The 16,757-nt window shown below is 47.7% G+C and overlaps 1 protein-coding gene across 1 annotated transcript in view; it reads right to left on the reverse strand.

Annotated features, from left to right (window-relative positions):
* Positions 1-9,297: 9,297 nt before the first annotated feature.
* UBE2V1 (ubiquitin conjugating enzyme E2 V1) overlaps positions 9,298-16,757 on the reverse strand; it is a 34,262-nt gene continuing 26,802 nt past the window's right edge. Inside the window, 2 exon segments of the mRNA NM_001205094.1 lie at positions 9,298-11,091; positions 12,391-12,516. Coding sequence (NP_001192023.1) covers positions 10,945-11,091; positions 12,391-12,516 — 273 coding nt within the window. The 3' untranslated portion in view covers positions 9,298-10,944.

The following is a 16,757-nucleotide window of genomic DNA, read 5'->3' on the forward strand; positions in this document are numbered from 1 at the left end:
GGAGGGGAGACCACTGCTCTAGGCTAGAGTGCCCCTCAGGGCACCTTGTGCCAGGCAGGGTTCAGTCCCATTCCCCAGACCCTGGTAGGGACAACTGGGCCAAGAGAGGAGACCACTATGCTACAAGCCACAGATAGAACCTGAAAGACCTGATGGACCTTCTCAGAATGGTCCCAAGGCCCAGACCCAGGGAGGATGACAGTGATGGATAATAACAGTAATAATAATAGCTCTTACTGTGTTTTAGACAATCACTCCATAAGGAGGCCACTATCATTTTTTCCATCACGGCAGTCCTCAAGAGCCTGGAGGTCTGCCTCCATTTCATCCTCTCTCCCACCACCAGCACCCTCACACACTCTGTTCCAGCCATACTGCCCTCCTTGCTGTCCCTTTATCCCTCCCAGCGCATGCATGCCTCAGGACCTTTGCACCTGCTGCTCCCTCTGCCAATTCTTTCTCCAATAAGCACTCAGCTCAGATGTCACTCCTCAGAGGTCTTCTCTGACCACCCATGTAAAGTAGTTCCTACCCTTTCTTCTGTCACATTGGCTCACTCTATGGCCTTTACTGCCCTGATCCAGTTATGAAATTATCTTGTTTGGGCATTATTTCTTTTGTCTTTTTTTTTGTCTTTTTGCCATTTTCTTGGGCCGCTCCCACGACACATGGAGGTTCCCAGGCTAGGGGTCTAATCGGAACTATAGCCACCGGCCTACGCCACAGCCACAGCAACGTGGGATTCAAGCTGCGTCTTCGACCTACACCACAGCTCACGGCAATGCCCGGATCCTTAACCCACTGAACAAGGCCAGGGATCGAACCTGCAACCTCATGGTTCCTAGTCGGATTCGTTAACCACTGAGCCACGATGGCATTATTTCTTTACTCTGTCTCCCACACCTGGAATGATGTCAGAGACTTTTCTGTCCTGTTCATTTATGCATCCCCAGTGCCTGGCGCAGAGCAGGCCCTCATAGTATTTGTTGAATGAACAAGAGTCAGACAGACAGACAGACATGTCCTCTCTGTGTACTGTTTATGACTGAATGAGCCAAGCTGACCACCGTTCAAGAAAGACCTCATTTCATTCAGGCTGGACCCCAGCCCAGGACAAAGGTGGGTGGGGGCTTCTGTAGCCCCCAGATCACTACCTTCCTGAGGAAAGGCCTGATGTTCCTGGACCCTCCTGCTCACCTTGGCCCAGGGAAATGAGATACTAGCTCAGCTCCCCTCTCCACCCCACACCCCTGGACATACCACGTGGACTCTGGGCCAGTTTCTAGGCCACATAAATGGGGACTCAGGCCAGACTGGGGGGCAATGTCTGAGGTTATGCAGGCCAGCCAGAGATGGAACTGGAAAATTCCCAGCCAGCTGTATATGAGGTCAGAGTGTGTGGGCAGAGGCCTGGGATCAAGCTGATGAAACCAGAGCAGAAGCAGCTGGATTTGGGCAAACCCTGGGTCTGTTCCTTCATGCATTCACCCATCCATCCATTCATTCAGCAGGTATCACCTCCCAGTGCCCAGTGCAGGGCCAGGCACAGCATATCCTTGTGTCCCCTGATCTGATTATAGTGCTTACTATGGGCCAGGTGCCGTGGACTTCTGTGACCACGTGACGTGCATCTTCCCACCTCAGGGCCTTTGCTCTTGTGATTCCCTCGCCTGGAACTGCCCCCTGCCAGGTTCTGGGCAGGGAAGGTCCTTGGCACTTTGGAAGTTTCCTCCTCAGAAAGGCCACCCCTGCCCAGTGCTGTCTCTCCATCCTGTCCTTTTACTGGAGTATTTTTATTTTTTGGCCTTTTAGGGCTGCAGGTGTGGTATATGGAGGTTCCCAGGCAAGGGGTCGAATCAGAGCTACAGCTGCCAGCCTACACCACAGCTACAGCAACTCAGGATTCAAGTCGCATCTGCAGCCTACACAAGTGACGGCAACGCTGGATCCCCAACCCACTGAGCGAGAGCGGGGATCTAACCGGCACGCTCATGGATACTAGTCGTATTCATTTTTGCTGTGCCACAAGGGGAACTCCTTACTGGGGTATTCTGCTCTGAAATGACATTGTGAGTTCACTTAGCCTATTTTGTCTGCTCTATTCCAATATCAACTCAGAAGGCAGGGGTTTTGGTTTGTCTTGTTCTCTGCTGAGACTCCAGTACAGAAATCAGTACACAGAAGCACTCAATAAATGTTTGCTCAATGAATGAATGAACCAAGGAAGGAACGTTCCACTGGGAAAGCTCAGGGATGGGTTTGGCTCCTAACCCAGATGGAGCAGGGGGCCTGCAAACTGAGGCCTGAAAGAGGGGGACCAGGTGAGTAGGTCAAGAAAGGGGGGACATGGTTTTGCCTCAAAATGCCTTCCTCCAAGGAAGGGTTAAAAGGTAGCTTGGAGGTGGTAACTGGTGATTGAAATTAAAAAGCCTTTAGGGGAGTTCCCGTCGTGGCTCAGTGGTTAACGAATCCAACTAGGAACCATGAGGTTGAGGGTTCAATCACTGGCCCCGTTCAGTGGGTTAAGGATCCGTGAGCTGTGGTGTAGGTTGCAGACACAGCTCGGATCCAGCGTTGCTGTGGCTCCGGTGTAGGCTGGCAGCTACAGCTCCGATTAGACCTCCTAGCCTGGGAACCTCCACATGCTGTGGATGTGGCCCCAGAAAAGACCGAAACAAAACAAAACAAAACAAAACAAAACAAAAATAACCAAAAGCCTTTAGGGAGTTTCCTTTGTGGCTCAGCAGTCAATGAACCTAAGATCCACGAGGATGTGGGTTTGATCCCTGGCCTCGCTCAGTGAGTGGGTTAAGGATCTGGTGTTGCCGTGAGCTGTGGTGTAGGTTGCAGATGTGGCTCAGATCCTGCATTGCTGTGGCTGTGGTATAGGCCAATGGCTACAGCTCTGATTTGACCTCTAGCCTGGGAGCTTCTATATGCCCCAGGTGTTGCCCTAAGAAGCCAACCAAAAAAAAGAAAAAAAAAAAAAAAGCCTTTAATCCATCGCCACCAGAGTTCCCGTCGTGGCTCAGTGGTTAACGAATCTGACTAGGAACTATGAGGTTGCAGGTTTGATCCCTGGCCTTGCTCACTGGGTTAAGGATCTGGGCATTGCTGTGAGCTGTGGTGTAGGTCGCAGACGCGGCTTGGATCTGTGCTGTGGCTCTGGTGGAGGCCAGTGGCTATAGCTTCGATTGGACCCCTAGCCTGGGAACCTCCATATGCCGCGGGAGCGGCCCTCAAAAGGCAAAAACACACACAAAAATAAATAAATAAAATAAAATCTATCGCCACCATCAAAATTGAGTTATTTTAGTAAACCTTGATGTCTGGCTTCTCTCTCAAACTGAAAGATGTGGCCATCCTAAGCCCTCATTCCTGAGGCAAAAAGTCATCTCCCAGTTCACAGCAGCCCTCCTGGGCCCTTGCAAGATTTGACCCCTTAAGTCAGAAGCCGCCTTGTCCTGGCTGCAGGACCCCACCATGAACACCTAGGCTAGGCAACCTTGAGGACACATCCTGGACCCTAGCTCATCCTCGGTAAAACATGCGCTGGTAGCGTGGATGCGTTAGTCCTCCAGGTATGGGACAGGGGGTGGTGGTTGTGTACCCCCCGCAACCCCCGCCCATTGCAGCGTCCCCCTGCACCAAGAGCGCACGGTCAGCTCAGAAGTGGTCGGTCCCTGCCCAGAGGCCACATTTGCCTGCGCTTCCACCCCAGCCCTGCCCCCCACCCCCGACCCCGCCCGCACACGTCTGCAGGGCGCGGGCGCCCTCTGCTGGTCCACAGCGGGCACGCAAGCTAGAGCCAGAACCCAGGCACCTGGAGGGAGTACCTGGGAGGTTTCTCTGCGGTGGAATGGGGTGATTTAACAGTAGCTAAGTAACGTTTACTGAGGGTTTGCTCTGTGCTGAGGATTGTGAGAATCTCACTACACGTAAAACCTCACGTAATTCTTAGAACAATCCTGTGAAGTGGATACAGAGAGGCCCGTGGCCACACAGCTGGTAGACGTGGAAGTGGGTTGGCGCACCTGACTCCAGGGCCTGCGCTGGCACCCCCTGAGATGGAGAGGTTACCTGAAGATCTCACCTCCGCTCACTCACAGGACCCTCGTGGCTGGTGAAGGTGGCCACTTACTGGCTGACCTGGCCAAGCCACACACAAACCACTGGTCGGTCTATGCTTCCAATGAGAATCTCAGACAGTAAGAACTCCTTCGCTTGAGGCACATTTACTAATCAGTAGGAGAAAGTAATGAAGATGACATAATTGAGGGTGGAAGAAGGCTTTTCAACTTAAGACAACCTTGCACGTAAAATGCACGTGAAACTATAAAGTAGTTCAGCTGAAAGATGGGCAAATAAGAGGTATAAGAGAAAGGGAGAGGAGAAGCTGTCCTACATTGCTGGTAGGAAGGTAAGTTGATATGACTTTGGGAGGCAACTTGAAAATGACAAAGCTGGAGTTCCCGTCATGGTGCAGCGGAAACGAATCCGACTAGGAACCATTAGGTTGTGGGTTCGATCCCTGGCCTCGCTCAGTGGGTTAAGGATCCAGAGTTGCTGTGAGCTGTGTAGGTTGCAGATGTGGCTCGGATCTGGCGATGCTGTGGCTGTGGTGGAGGCCAGTGGCTACAGCTCCGATTAGACCCCTAGCCTGGGAACCTCCATATGCCGCAGGTCGGCCCTCAAAAGACAAAAGAAAAAAAAAAATGACAAAGCTAAACATGCCCATGTCCTTGAACAGGGCAGTCCACACTTCCAGGACTTTTTGTCTTTCTTAGAGCCGCATCTGTGGCATATGGAGGTGCCCAGGCTAGGGGTCTAATTGGAGCTGTAGCTGCTGGCCTACGCCAGAGCCACAGCAACTCGGGATCCGAGCTGAGTCTGTGCCCTACATCACAGCTCACGGCAACGCCGGACCCTTAACCCACTGAGTGAGGCCAGAGATTGAACCCGCATCCTCATGGATCCTAGTCGGGTTTGTTAACCGCTGAGCCACGAAGGGAACTCCTTAAATTTTTTTTTTTTTTTTTTTTTTTGGCTGCGCCTGCAGCAGGTGTAAGTTCCTGGGCCAGGGATTAAACCTGCACCACAGCAGTGACCCAAGCCACAGGAGGCAACGCCAGGTCCTTAACTGCTAGGATCCTCAACCAGGGAACTTTAGCAGGTTAATTTCTTTAGCAGGGGATGTCCGATGGTTTCCATCCTTCACTGCCAGGGTGGCCACCACCTCTGTCCTTATCACCCCTGACAAGACACCCTACTTCTCAATCCAATCTAAAATGGACACTTTCACATCTTAACATTTCTGGAACTGGGGCATTCCTCAGAAACAGGAGTGTCTTACCCTTATGATTGGCAGCGTTTTTTCCTGGCCAGTGTACATAAAATAAAGCATCTCACAGCAGACAGCGTCTCAGACTCAATGAAACGTGGGTCTGTTTCCCATGGATCCTGCGGCAACTCTGCATTACTTGGCACCTTCTACCTGTGTCACAGGTGGTGCTGCCCGGGCTCTGAGGACCCACCACCTGTCCCCAGGCAGAGCTTCCAGGACTGCAGGCTTCCCAAAAGTCAAAGGCTACCAAGATGAAAATCTTGGGACAAGGTACAGCTGGTGACAGAGCCTCATTGTTCAGAGAATTCAACTGTGGCCTGCAAACTGCGATGGTACTTTCTTCTACGTGGGAATGAAAAGAAGTTGTCAGTTTGACACACTAACGTTAGGAGATTTCACATAAAAATCTGTATCAGAAAGATTACACCTAAAATTAGTATGATACAAATGAACTACATTTCAATTAAAAAAAAAAAAAAAAGACTGGGGTCCCCTGGTGACCTGGTGGTTAAAAACTTGGTGTGGTTGGAGTTCCCACTGTGGCTCAGTGGAAATGAATCTGACTAGCATCCATGAGGACACAGGTTCGATCCTTGGTCTTGCTCAGTGGGTTAAGGATAACGGCATTGCTGTGAGCTGTGGTATGGGTCGGAGATGTGGCTCGGATCCTGCGTTGCTGTGGCTGTGGTGTAGGTGGATGACTACAGCTCTGATTCAACCCCTAACCTGGGTACCTCCATATGCTGTGGGTGCAGCCCTGAAAAGACAAAAAAAAAAAAAAAAAAAAAAAAGTCTGGCATTGTCACTGCTGGGTTCGATCCCTGGCCCAGGAACTTATACACGTCACAGTGTGGTCAAAAAAAATAAAAATAAAAATCTGGCATTCACTGAGCCCACATCCCCAGCACCAAGGAGCACCTTCATCAGACACATGCCAGAACCCTGATGAGGTAACGAGGCCAGTGCCTTCTTATTCAGGGCTGGGGAGGCTTGCTCTAGCACTAAGACCTCCCCTCTTCCACGGTCACCTCCAGATAATGGGCCAATAACCAGTAACTTGATGGAATCCCCACAAGAACGCCTCTGAGGTGGTCCAGCTGTCACCCCTATAGCTCACAGCCATGAGCAGTCCGCACAGCCCACCCCCAGCATCTTCTCTCAAATGGAGAGAAGAGAAGCTTTCATAAGCTGCCCTTCCTTAGAACTTGCTCCTCTGATAACTGAAATCCCCGATTCCATGTACTAAGTCCTTCACAGAGTTCCGTAGCAGGCACAGGCTAGGAAAGGGAACATGACTGAGGGTCCACTTGTCATGGGCTGGGGGGAGGACAAGAGGACAGGCAGGGACTGGCCGGCAGGCAGACAGGAGTGGACACCTGGCAGGGCCGGTACCGAGGACTCAACTACATCAGATCTGAAGGCAGCAGTGCATCAGCGGCACCTCCCAAAGGGCCCTCAACTCAGCAGAGAAGCAGCTCAAGGGTACTGCCCTCACTCCAAGGTTGTGGTCAGAGGTCACAGCGCAGCAGAGACCCCACACTGGTTTGCTGTTGGCCAATCAGAATTGGGTGCTCCCCCCGCCCCCAGCATTGCCAGGTCACGGTGAAGACCCCCCCTTCCCCCCGCCCCCTGCCGTTCTACACAGTGAAAAGCAACAGCTGGAAGTACTTTCTCTCAAGAGCAGAGACCTGGTAGGAGCTGGGGATCAGAGGTCACCTGGTGAAAGAAGGGCCCTCTCTGCACCTCAGAGAGCTTCTTCTCGGCCCTATGTTCAGGGCATCCACTAAGACCACCTGTGAACCCCACGAGCAAAAATGAAGAGCAAATCACACGAATGTGGGACGTATCCTCAGACATGGACTCAACCACTGGTCACAGAAGGTTCTAGCTGAGGTCTTGAAGCTCTAGCTCAGTTAGTTCCCTGAAGCCCACTAAGGTAAAGCACACCAAGTCTAGGATTTCATTTGGGACTGTTTCCTCTGGAGGCCACTGGACAGAAGAGCTTCCATTTTTTAGATTTAGTCCTATATTTGCTTTGGGGTTTTCTTTCTTTTTTTTTTTTTAAATGCCTTCACCCACAGCATATGCAAGTTCCTAGGTCAGGGACTGAATCTGAGCAGCGGCGACCTACACCACAGCTGTAGCAATGCTGGATCCCTTAATCCACTGTTGGGCCAGGAATCCAACCCATATCTTCAGTGACCTGAGCCCCTTTAGTCAGATTCTTAACCAACTCCTGCTTTGGGATTTTCTAGTAGCATTTTGAAGTTATTTTACTTTATTTTTGCTTTTTTGTCTTTTTAGGGTCGAACCCCCGGCATATGGAGGTTCCCAGGCTGGGGGTCTAATAGGAGCTGTAGCTGCTGGCCTATGCCACAGCCACAGCATCGCCAGATCCGAACTGCTCCTGCAACCTACACCACAGCTCACGGCAACGCCGGATCCTCAACCCACTGAGCAAGGCCAGGGATCGAACCCACAACCTCATGGTTCCTAGTCAGATTCGTTAACCACTGTGCCATGATGGAAACTCCTTGAAGTAATTTTAGAATCCCCCATCTGCTTTCTCCCTTAAGAGAACTGACCAAGGGTGAGGAGCCCACAGATGTCCCTCGCCTGATCTCCTCTCAGGGGAGCTTACAGGCAGCAATTTACTCCAGAGGTCAGAGTCCTAAGGACCATTTGGCAGAAATTCGGGCAGTGCTTTCTGACATTTGATCTGGTTCCACAGCCCACATGGAATGACCTGGCTCCTGCCACAGGACACCAAGGTGGTGCCTGTTGGTGGCTGGGACCACAGCAGCAAGTTCAGATCCTGAGTAAAAATAGCCACTGACATGTTTCCACTCCTCCCACAGTGGATGGGAGACAAACTGAATCATCAGATCAAGATTCTTATTTATTTATTTACTTTTTGTCTTTTTGCTATTTCTTTGGGCTGCTCCCGCGGCATATGGAGGTTCCCAGGCTAGGGGTTGAATCGGAGCTGTAGCCACCGGCCTACGCCAGAGCCACAGCAACGCGGGATCTGAGCCGTGTCTGCAACCTACACCACAGCTCACGGCAACGCCGGATCGTCAACCCACTGAGCAAGGGCAGGGAGCGAACCCGCAACCTCATGGTTCCTAGTCGGATTCGTTAACCACTGTGCCACGACGGGAACTCCAAGATTCTTATTTTAATCACTAGAAATACATGGGCAAACTCTATTTTCTTTTCTTTCCAACAGATAACTAAATTGAGCCAATAAGCAGGTACCAGTGGAGATTTAATAGCTAGGGTCCCACAAAGCTACTTAAATCAAAGGAAAGAAGACTCAGAGTTCCCTTGTGGTTCAGTGGGTTAAAGATCTGGCATTGTCACTGCAGTGGCTCGTCGCTGCTGTGGCACAGGTTTGATCCCTGCCCCAGGAACTTCCACATACCACAGGTATAGCCAAAGAAAACAACAACAAAACAACCAAAAAAAACCAACCCAATCTTTTAGATCTGGGGTTGGCAAACTATGGTCTATGTGCCAAATCTGGCCCTTTGCCCAGTTTTGTATGGCCCCTTGAATGAAGGATTTTTATAGCTGAACATTTGCAATTGGTTTGATAACAGGGAATACTAATCTTGAATCCAATTAAGTAAAATGTCATCTCCAAAAAAAAAAAGCATTCCATTCTTCTCAGCAGATCTGTAACATTACAAAAAACTGTACTCAATTATTACCATTTTGAATTTCATCAAAACAACCTGGAAATTTGTTTTCTCTCATGTATATAAATACTCATTTTCTTTGTTTTTTTGTCTCTTGGCCAATTAAGCCTAAATATTTACTAACTTTGGCCCACTGTAGAAAAAGTTTGCCGACCCCTGCTCTAGGAGACCAAACTGAATCCCAAAGCATCTATGATATTAAATTCTGCTCCTGAATAAATTATATGCCAAGAGGAAGAAGAGCACCGCTTCTTAAATATTAACGCACACTTCTTTTTATTATATTAAAATCAGGCAATGGTCTGACAATAAAAAGGCTGCTTATGGAATACTGTTATGTTAAACTTTACTTACAGGATGTTAAATCCTTAGAACTAAGGTTTTCCCCAGAAAAAGATTAATGGAAACATCAATTGCTTTTCAGACTTGATAGTTGCTGCTTCAAAAGGTGGTTTTATACAAACGCTAAATTAAAAAAAAAAAAAAAAACCCTTAGAACACAATGAATTGCTTTTATTTCGGTATGCATCCACACCTCAGCATTTAGTGGTCCTGAACAGAAAAGTGGAAAAACGCAGCAATTTGCCGGAAAGTCAAGCCCGCCAATTTCGGGGATCTGCCGTGCACACCGAGTTCTTTCTTAATCCCTGCTGAGGACCGTGAGAAGCAGCAGCACCAAAACCAAAGTATGCACCGAATTCAAGATTCTTTTTGTTCCAGTTGTCAGATTCCAAACTAGACCCAAATTGGATTGCAAGGATGACCAAATGAGATACCTTCAAAACTTCTTCAATTTTTAAAAGCAAAAGCAATTACAGGAAAAGAAAACAATTCATTCAGAGGGATTGTGTGTGCTTACAAGTGTCTTCCGTGGCCTTTCTCCAAGTTTAACCACCAAGGACTTCGAGAGCTGGCAGGTCTGAGTAGCCCTGGTGACTGTTCTTTCATCTTATCAAAACCTGAGCTAAAAACGCATCAGCTGATGATGACAGCAGAGGGTGGCAGGGCTGAGAACCCAATATTCATTTCCCAGGCTGGTGGAGAGTAAATAAACATGGTTCCAAAACTAAATGAGGGCGGTCAGAGACTCTTTCCAACCTTACCTGATGGCTTCTGGCCAAAGCAAGGAAGTGCCATGGAAAGTGTTGGGTGGTGATGGTGCAAAAAGGGATTTGAGGAGGAGGAAGGAAAAAGCAGCACCCCTCGATTAAGGTAGGGGGAGAAGATATGGGGAAAGCCCTGAATTCCTCACCAAAGGCCAATTTCAGAGGGGAGCAGAGGGGGTTACAATCTATGCTTCGGCCAAGGGTGGGAGTGGAGAGTTGGGGAAAGGATGATGGCTTGGAAGGGAGGCATCATTTAAGACTTAAAAAAAGAAACAAGGGGTGCAGACAAAGCACCCCCCCATACCCAGCAGTAGTCCAACAGGCTGTGACCTGAAACCTTCACATCTACTCTAACAAGCCACCCCAAGCTGGAGGGCTGTTGCAGGGAGGGAGGGAAGCAGGGGGAGGGGAAGGGGAAAAGGCAGAGACCCTAGGCCATGTAATCAGCAGCAAGGTGATTGTGTGATGTGTCTTTTCACAGTTGAGTTAGATGTGCCCCACCGGTTATGATGGGAATCAATTTAAATATACTTTCTTGATCCCAGAAGTTCAACTATGTGGACAGTGGTTACACTTGACAGGATGATTTGTTATAGCACAACTTATATATTTCAAATGGACAAAAAAATTAGTATCATTTACAGTATCTTAAGATAAATTGCCTTTGAATGGAAGCTTCCTTTCCAGTACTTTGAGGTCTACAAGATGTATCTAGAAAATTTACTACTGTGGAAAATGAAGACTGCTTAAATCGAATGGGGGGTAGGGGAGGGCCTGTGGTTTTTCTTTTTGATTAATTGCTGTAACACTGTCCTTCAGGCGGCTGAGGGAGTTTCATATTTTCTTTAGACATCATTAGGCGTCGAAGCTCTTGCAGAACAACTTTGATACTATATGAGTTCTGCCATTTTGCTAGCACTGATATGGCTCTTGGGTCCACCTACACAAAGGCAAACAAAAGCCAAATTACTGTCAGGTTCTCAAACAAAAGAAGAGCTGTATGCTGAAGCTAAGCTACAGAAGAAACACTGAGTAAAACGCATTTTTTCAAATTGAACATGCTGATCACGCAATGGTATGTGACACACAGAGTGTTCATGGGACTCTCTCCTTCCAGTTAGTCTGTTTCCCCCTTTTTGTGTCCCAAACGCTCACTGTTTGGGAGAAGGAAATTATGGATAAGCAAAGCCACTTTTAGAGAAATGGTCCTGACACTTGGTGAGACTCAATCCAACTGGCTCTGAAACAATGACATGACCTGACCTGCTTCTGGGCCAGCTGCTGCCACTACTCAGGACCAAGGCTCTAATCACAAGGGCCTGCCTCAGAGTCATCCCTTTTCAAGTCGTGCGGCTTCTCCCAAAACAGTTTCTCAGTGTGAGCAGAGTCCTGGATTCAGCACTTCAGGTGGAACTCAGACAACACTGAACACAGAAACAAGGCTCACCTCTTTTCTACTTTGTCAAGTTTTCCGACTATCTCAAAACAGAAGGCTTATTAGCTTGTGTGATGCTAATATGTAGCATCTTTAATACTTGCTGATCTCCTCTCTGAACAAGAGAGCAGGGATCAGAGGCTCAAAAGCCTTTGGTAAGCAACATATGGTGGAAAAACTATCAAGCTTGTTTTGTTTTTTGTAACATTTGCCATTGCCATCACTGCCTTCTTATGACAAATGAGACTGGTTTCCATTCATGGTAGTGAAAATGGTGGTAAAAATAAGTTTAGGAGTTCCCGTCGTGGCTCAGAGGAAACGAATCTGACTAGTATCCCTGAGGATGCAGGTTTGAACCCTGGCCTCGCTCAGTGGGTTAAGGACCCTGCACTGCCAGGAGCTGTGGTGTAGGTCAGCGGCCACAGCTCTGATTTGACCCCTAGCCTCGGCTGCATATGCGGCCCTAAAAAGACAAAAAGTTTGAAAAGCAAGGCCATTAAAGGAAAAAAAATACTATGCATTAGTCGTCCACAAAAAAGGCCCATGAGGTAAAAGCGTGACCTTGAGCAAGATCTTTCACCTTCATGCCTCCGTTTCCTCCTCTCTACCTGCTGGGGGTTTATCAGGAGACTGAATGAGCTCTTATCTCAAAGTGACTGGCACAGTGCTGAGTAACACAGGGCAGAGTAAATGCTGCACAAGGAACAGCTAAACACAACTGAGGAAGAGGCTTTCATTCCAAATCTGCACGTTTATACTGCAATATCATCAAATAACCAAGTAACACATGGAAAAACTACTTACCACTCCATTAGAACTATTAACTCCATTCATATTAATTTTTGTTACAAATCTTACAAAGGGGGGTGCTTCTGGGTATTTAGGTCCACATTCTATTTTAAGGCTGTATATTCGGTTTTCATAAATTGTCTGGAAAAGAAAAAAGGGTACAGCCATGTCAGGCAATTACAAAGAATTCAAAAAGGTAGAACTTCTGAAACCCCATTTATTCCTGACTGCAGAACTGATGCATTTGCTTCCATTACTCAAAGTCTACTTGTTACTTGAAAAGTTAGCAGTCCCTACACCAGTGTGTATAAATTCTGGCTTCAGGAAAACATAAGGAAGACAGAAAATTTAAGTTAGTATCACTGAAGTTTTAAGTCAGTATTATTAAATCCAATCAGATGGACTTGTTTTTATGTTAATTTTTCTACACTCTGGGAAATGGTAAGAGGCATTCTTTCTGGGAAGTCACACTAAATATTTGCTCATGTCAGGATCATCAGCCAATGCACTAAATACCATCATGTACAAAGCATAGAACATAACTCGTTGGCCCCCTGGAGGGCAGGGACCACTCTCAGAGCTCTGGGTGCCCCTCCCTCACTGTGTGATGTGTCAGAAATGGCTCCCGTGTAAACAGCGACATCTAGTGGTCTTTGGGGGGAATAAGTTAAAGAAGATGCGATTTACATGCTTGGAAACTTTACATTTGAGCAGTGGCCCATCCCTAATTTAAAAACTGGAACATATATTTTAAGATTCAGAATGCAGTCATAACATATACCCAAAGATAAGTTCCCATTGTGGCTCAGCGGAAACAAATATGACTAGGAACCATGAGGTTGCGGCCTTGCCATGAGCTGTGGGGTAGGTCGCAGACACACGGCTGGGGCATAGGTCTCAGCAGCTGCAGCTCTGATTAGACTCCTAGCCTGGGAGCCACCATATGCTGCGGGTATGGCCCTAAAAAGCAAGGGAAAACAAAACAAAACATATACCCAAAGAAACTTTTCACATCCACTTAAGAGGGACCTCAACCTATAACAAAATTAAAATTCAACTCTGGATTTCACCTAGCCTCAAGATGCTCCTCCTCTCTTATTCCCCTTAAGGAGCACCACCATCCACCAGTGAGTTAAAGCAGACACCCAGCAGCCGGCCAGGATTCCCTTTTCCCTCACCTCCTACCCTCCAATCATCAACAGGTCTCAGCTTGCACCTCTAAGAGGTCCCACACCCACTTTTCTCTACCACCACGGCTCACCTGAACCACTCTCCCCAAGCCTCTGCCTTCTCTCTTGCTCTGCTACCACTTGCTCCCCACACAGTAGCCTAACTGTTTAGTACCAGAAACTGTTCCTTCGGCTGAACCCCTGCAATGGCTTCCTGGTAGCCTGAGAAAGGAAGTCTGAACTCCTGGACTGGACCCTGCAAACCTCTGCTTTCCTTTTTATTCATCTCCCTCTGCATCCAGCCCCTATAGCTTCCATGCTACAGCTCTTCAAACACCCCAAGTTCTCTTTCCCTCAGGGCCCTGACACTGGCTGCCCCCCTGCAGCTCTGCAGCCCACGAGCACTTTTCTGAGTCCTCCTGACCCCTCATCTGAAGACTGACATTCAGTCTCCCATCGGACACCCCTCACTAAACTCAGGATAAGGAGGGGAGGAGCCACAACTGAACTGGTACTCAAAGGTTTGTTGAATGAACAAACATTGCTCTTTACGCTCTTATAAAACGAACACCTCACTGCAATTAATGAGTTTCTCCAGAGAAAGAAAAACTCACTCAGTAAACATAACAAGCAGGAAGCAAACAGGGGCATGGTTTCCATACAGATTTATGGAAAATATGATAAAAGGTCTAGCCTCAGCACCTAGCACAGCCTCACCATCAATAAGGATCTGTTGACGGCATGGATCTCAAACTCGTCTCTCGGTGTGTCCTGCATTCATGCTCAATGGGTTTTTTCACACAATTTCTTATATGAAAAAGTTCCTGGGGGAGTTCCCTTCGTGGCTCAGCAGTTAATGAACCTGACTAGGATCCATGAGGACATGGGTTCAATCCCTGGCCTCACTCAGTGGGTTAAGGATCCAGTGTAGGGTCGAAGATGCAGTTTGGATCCAGCACTGCTATGGCTGTGGCGTAGGCTTGCAGCTACAGCTCTGATTAGACCCCTAGCCTGGGAACTTCCATACACTGCAGGTGTGGCCCTAAGACAAAATTAAAAAATAAAAATAAATAAATAAATAAGACCCTGGGGAATTCCCTGGCAGCTCCGTTGGTTAAGAACTCACATTGTCACTGTTGTGGCTCACTCAGATTATTGCTGTGACACAAGTTCATTCCTGGTCCAGGAACTTCACATGCTGCAGGCGTGCCCCTCTCACCCAAACCCCCTGAGGGCTCATAATTACTAAAATCACAAAGTCTTTTTTCTTTTTTTAAAATGGCCTCACTCTGGGCATATGGAAATTCCCAGGCCAGGATGGAATCTGAGCCACAGCTGTGACCCATGCCACAGCTGGGGGCAATGCTAGACCCTTTAACCCACTGCATGGGGCTGGGGATGGAATCTGCTCCTTCTTAGCAACCTGATTCTCTGCAATTGGATTCTTAACCCACTGTGCCATACTGGGAACTCCACAAAGTCTTTTAAAATATTTGATACATCTTGGAGACACCAATGCATCAATTCATTCATCTGTTGACACATTTTGTGGCTTATCATTGTGGATAAGAGGTCATGGACCATTCGACATATTAACAGTTTAGTAATAGGATTCTGATAACATAGATTACATCTTAACATTACTCTTGACACAATGAAAGTCTAATTTAAAAATATCTATGCTACAGAATTCCCTGCTGGCTCAGAGGGCTAAGGATCTGGTTGTCAACTGCTGTGGCTTGGGTCACAACTATGGCATGAGTTTGATCCCTAGTTTGGGAACTTCCACATGCAGCAGACCAAAAAAAAAAATTACTTAAAAATAAATAAATAAAAACATCCAAGCAATGATTAACTTCTTAGAAAAAGAGAAATACTGAATTTCTCTCTTTTTTTGGCTGTGCCCACAGCACGTGGAAGTTCCTGGGCCTGGTGTCGAACCCAAGCTACCTCAGCGACTCAAACCACTGCAGTGACACCACCAGATCCTTAACCTGCTTCGTCACAGGAGAATTCTACGAAATACTGAATTTCTAACCAGTGATGTTCAACCGGCAATTCATTGTAACACGATGAAAACTACCTCAAGTCAAATGAGCAGAGATACCTGAAGGGTCACTAAAAATTTTAGCCCAAAGCAAAACTTTTACAGATTCTAGTTTTCTTCTATTTTAGAGTCCTCCAGGGACCTGCTAAAAAAGGTTTCACTGAAGAAAGGAAATGTGCCTAAAGGAGAGTTGCCAGAACATTCGGTCTCTGTGAGGTACACTGCTCTCTTTAAGATTCATTATTTGAGAAGTTCCTGTTGTGGCTCAGCGGTAATGAACCCAACTAGTATCCATGAGGATGTGGGTCCAATCCCTGGCCCTGCTCAGTGGGTTAAGGATCCAGCGCTGCTGTGAGCTGTGGTGTAGGCCACAGACAGGGCCTGGATCTGGCGTTGCTGTGGTTGTCATGGTGGCTGGCAAGCTGTGGCTCCAATGTGACACCTAGCCTGGGAACTTCCAAATGCCGTGGGTGCAGTCCTAAAAAGAGAGAGAAAAAAAGAAAGATTCATTATTTGATCATGAAACAACTTTGTGGCTATGACTTGAATTTCACGGGACAATTTGGCAGTGCCTACCAACATGTGAAACAGACATGCTCAGGCCAGCAGGACCGTTTCTAGCAATTTCCTACAGGTGGCCTTATACCTGCACAAAGTCAAAGCATCGTTATTTTTGCTACTGCAGACAATCCAAATGTCCACCTGCCAGGGACTGACTAAATAAATACGGCAAATTCACACAATCTGATATTTTGTAGCCTTTTCAAAAGCTGAGGCCCAGACAGACAGACAGACAGACAGACACACACACACACACACAGGCACGCAGGAACACATGCACCTGGCTACTATTAGCACCTCTGAGGTCAGGGTAGAAATACTCCATATCTAATGCTGTGGACAATCAGAGATTTGCCAGAGTTTTGTAAGGGGCACTTGGACAGGAAGCTCTGCTTTTAGGTTTGGAGGACTTGCTTTCCAATATAAATATATACAGGAGTTCCTGCTGTGGCACAGTGGGTTAGGAGCTGTCGTTGCCTCTAGCAGTGTAGGTTCAATCCCTAGCCCAGCACAGTGGATTAAAGATCTGGTATTGCTGCAGCTGTGGCATACGCTGAAGCTCAGATTCGATCTCTGGCCTGGGAACTGACATAAGCTGTGGGTAT

Source organism: Sus scrofa, chromosome 17, assembly GCF_054392235.1.
Source record: "Sus scrofa isolate SSC_HxYL_T2T_F1_AM1 chromosome 17, Sscrofa_HxYL_maternal_Yorkshire_Landrace_v2.0, whole genome shotgun sequence".
Lineage (NCBI taxonomy): Eukaryota > Metazoa > Chordata > Mammalia > Artiodactyla > Suidae > Sus > Sus scrofa.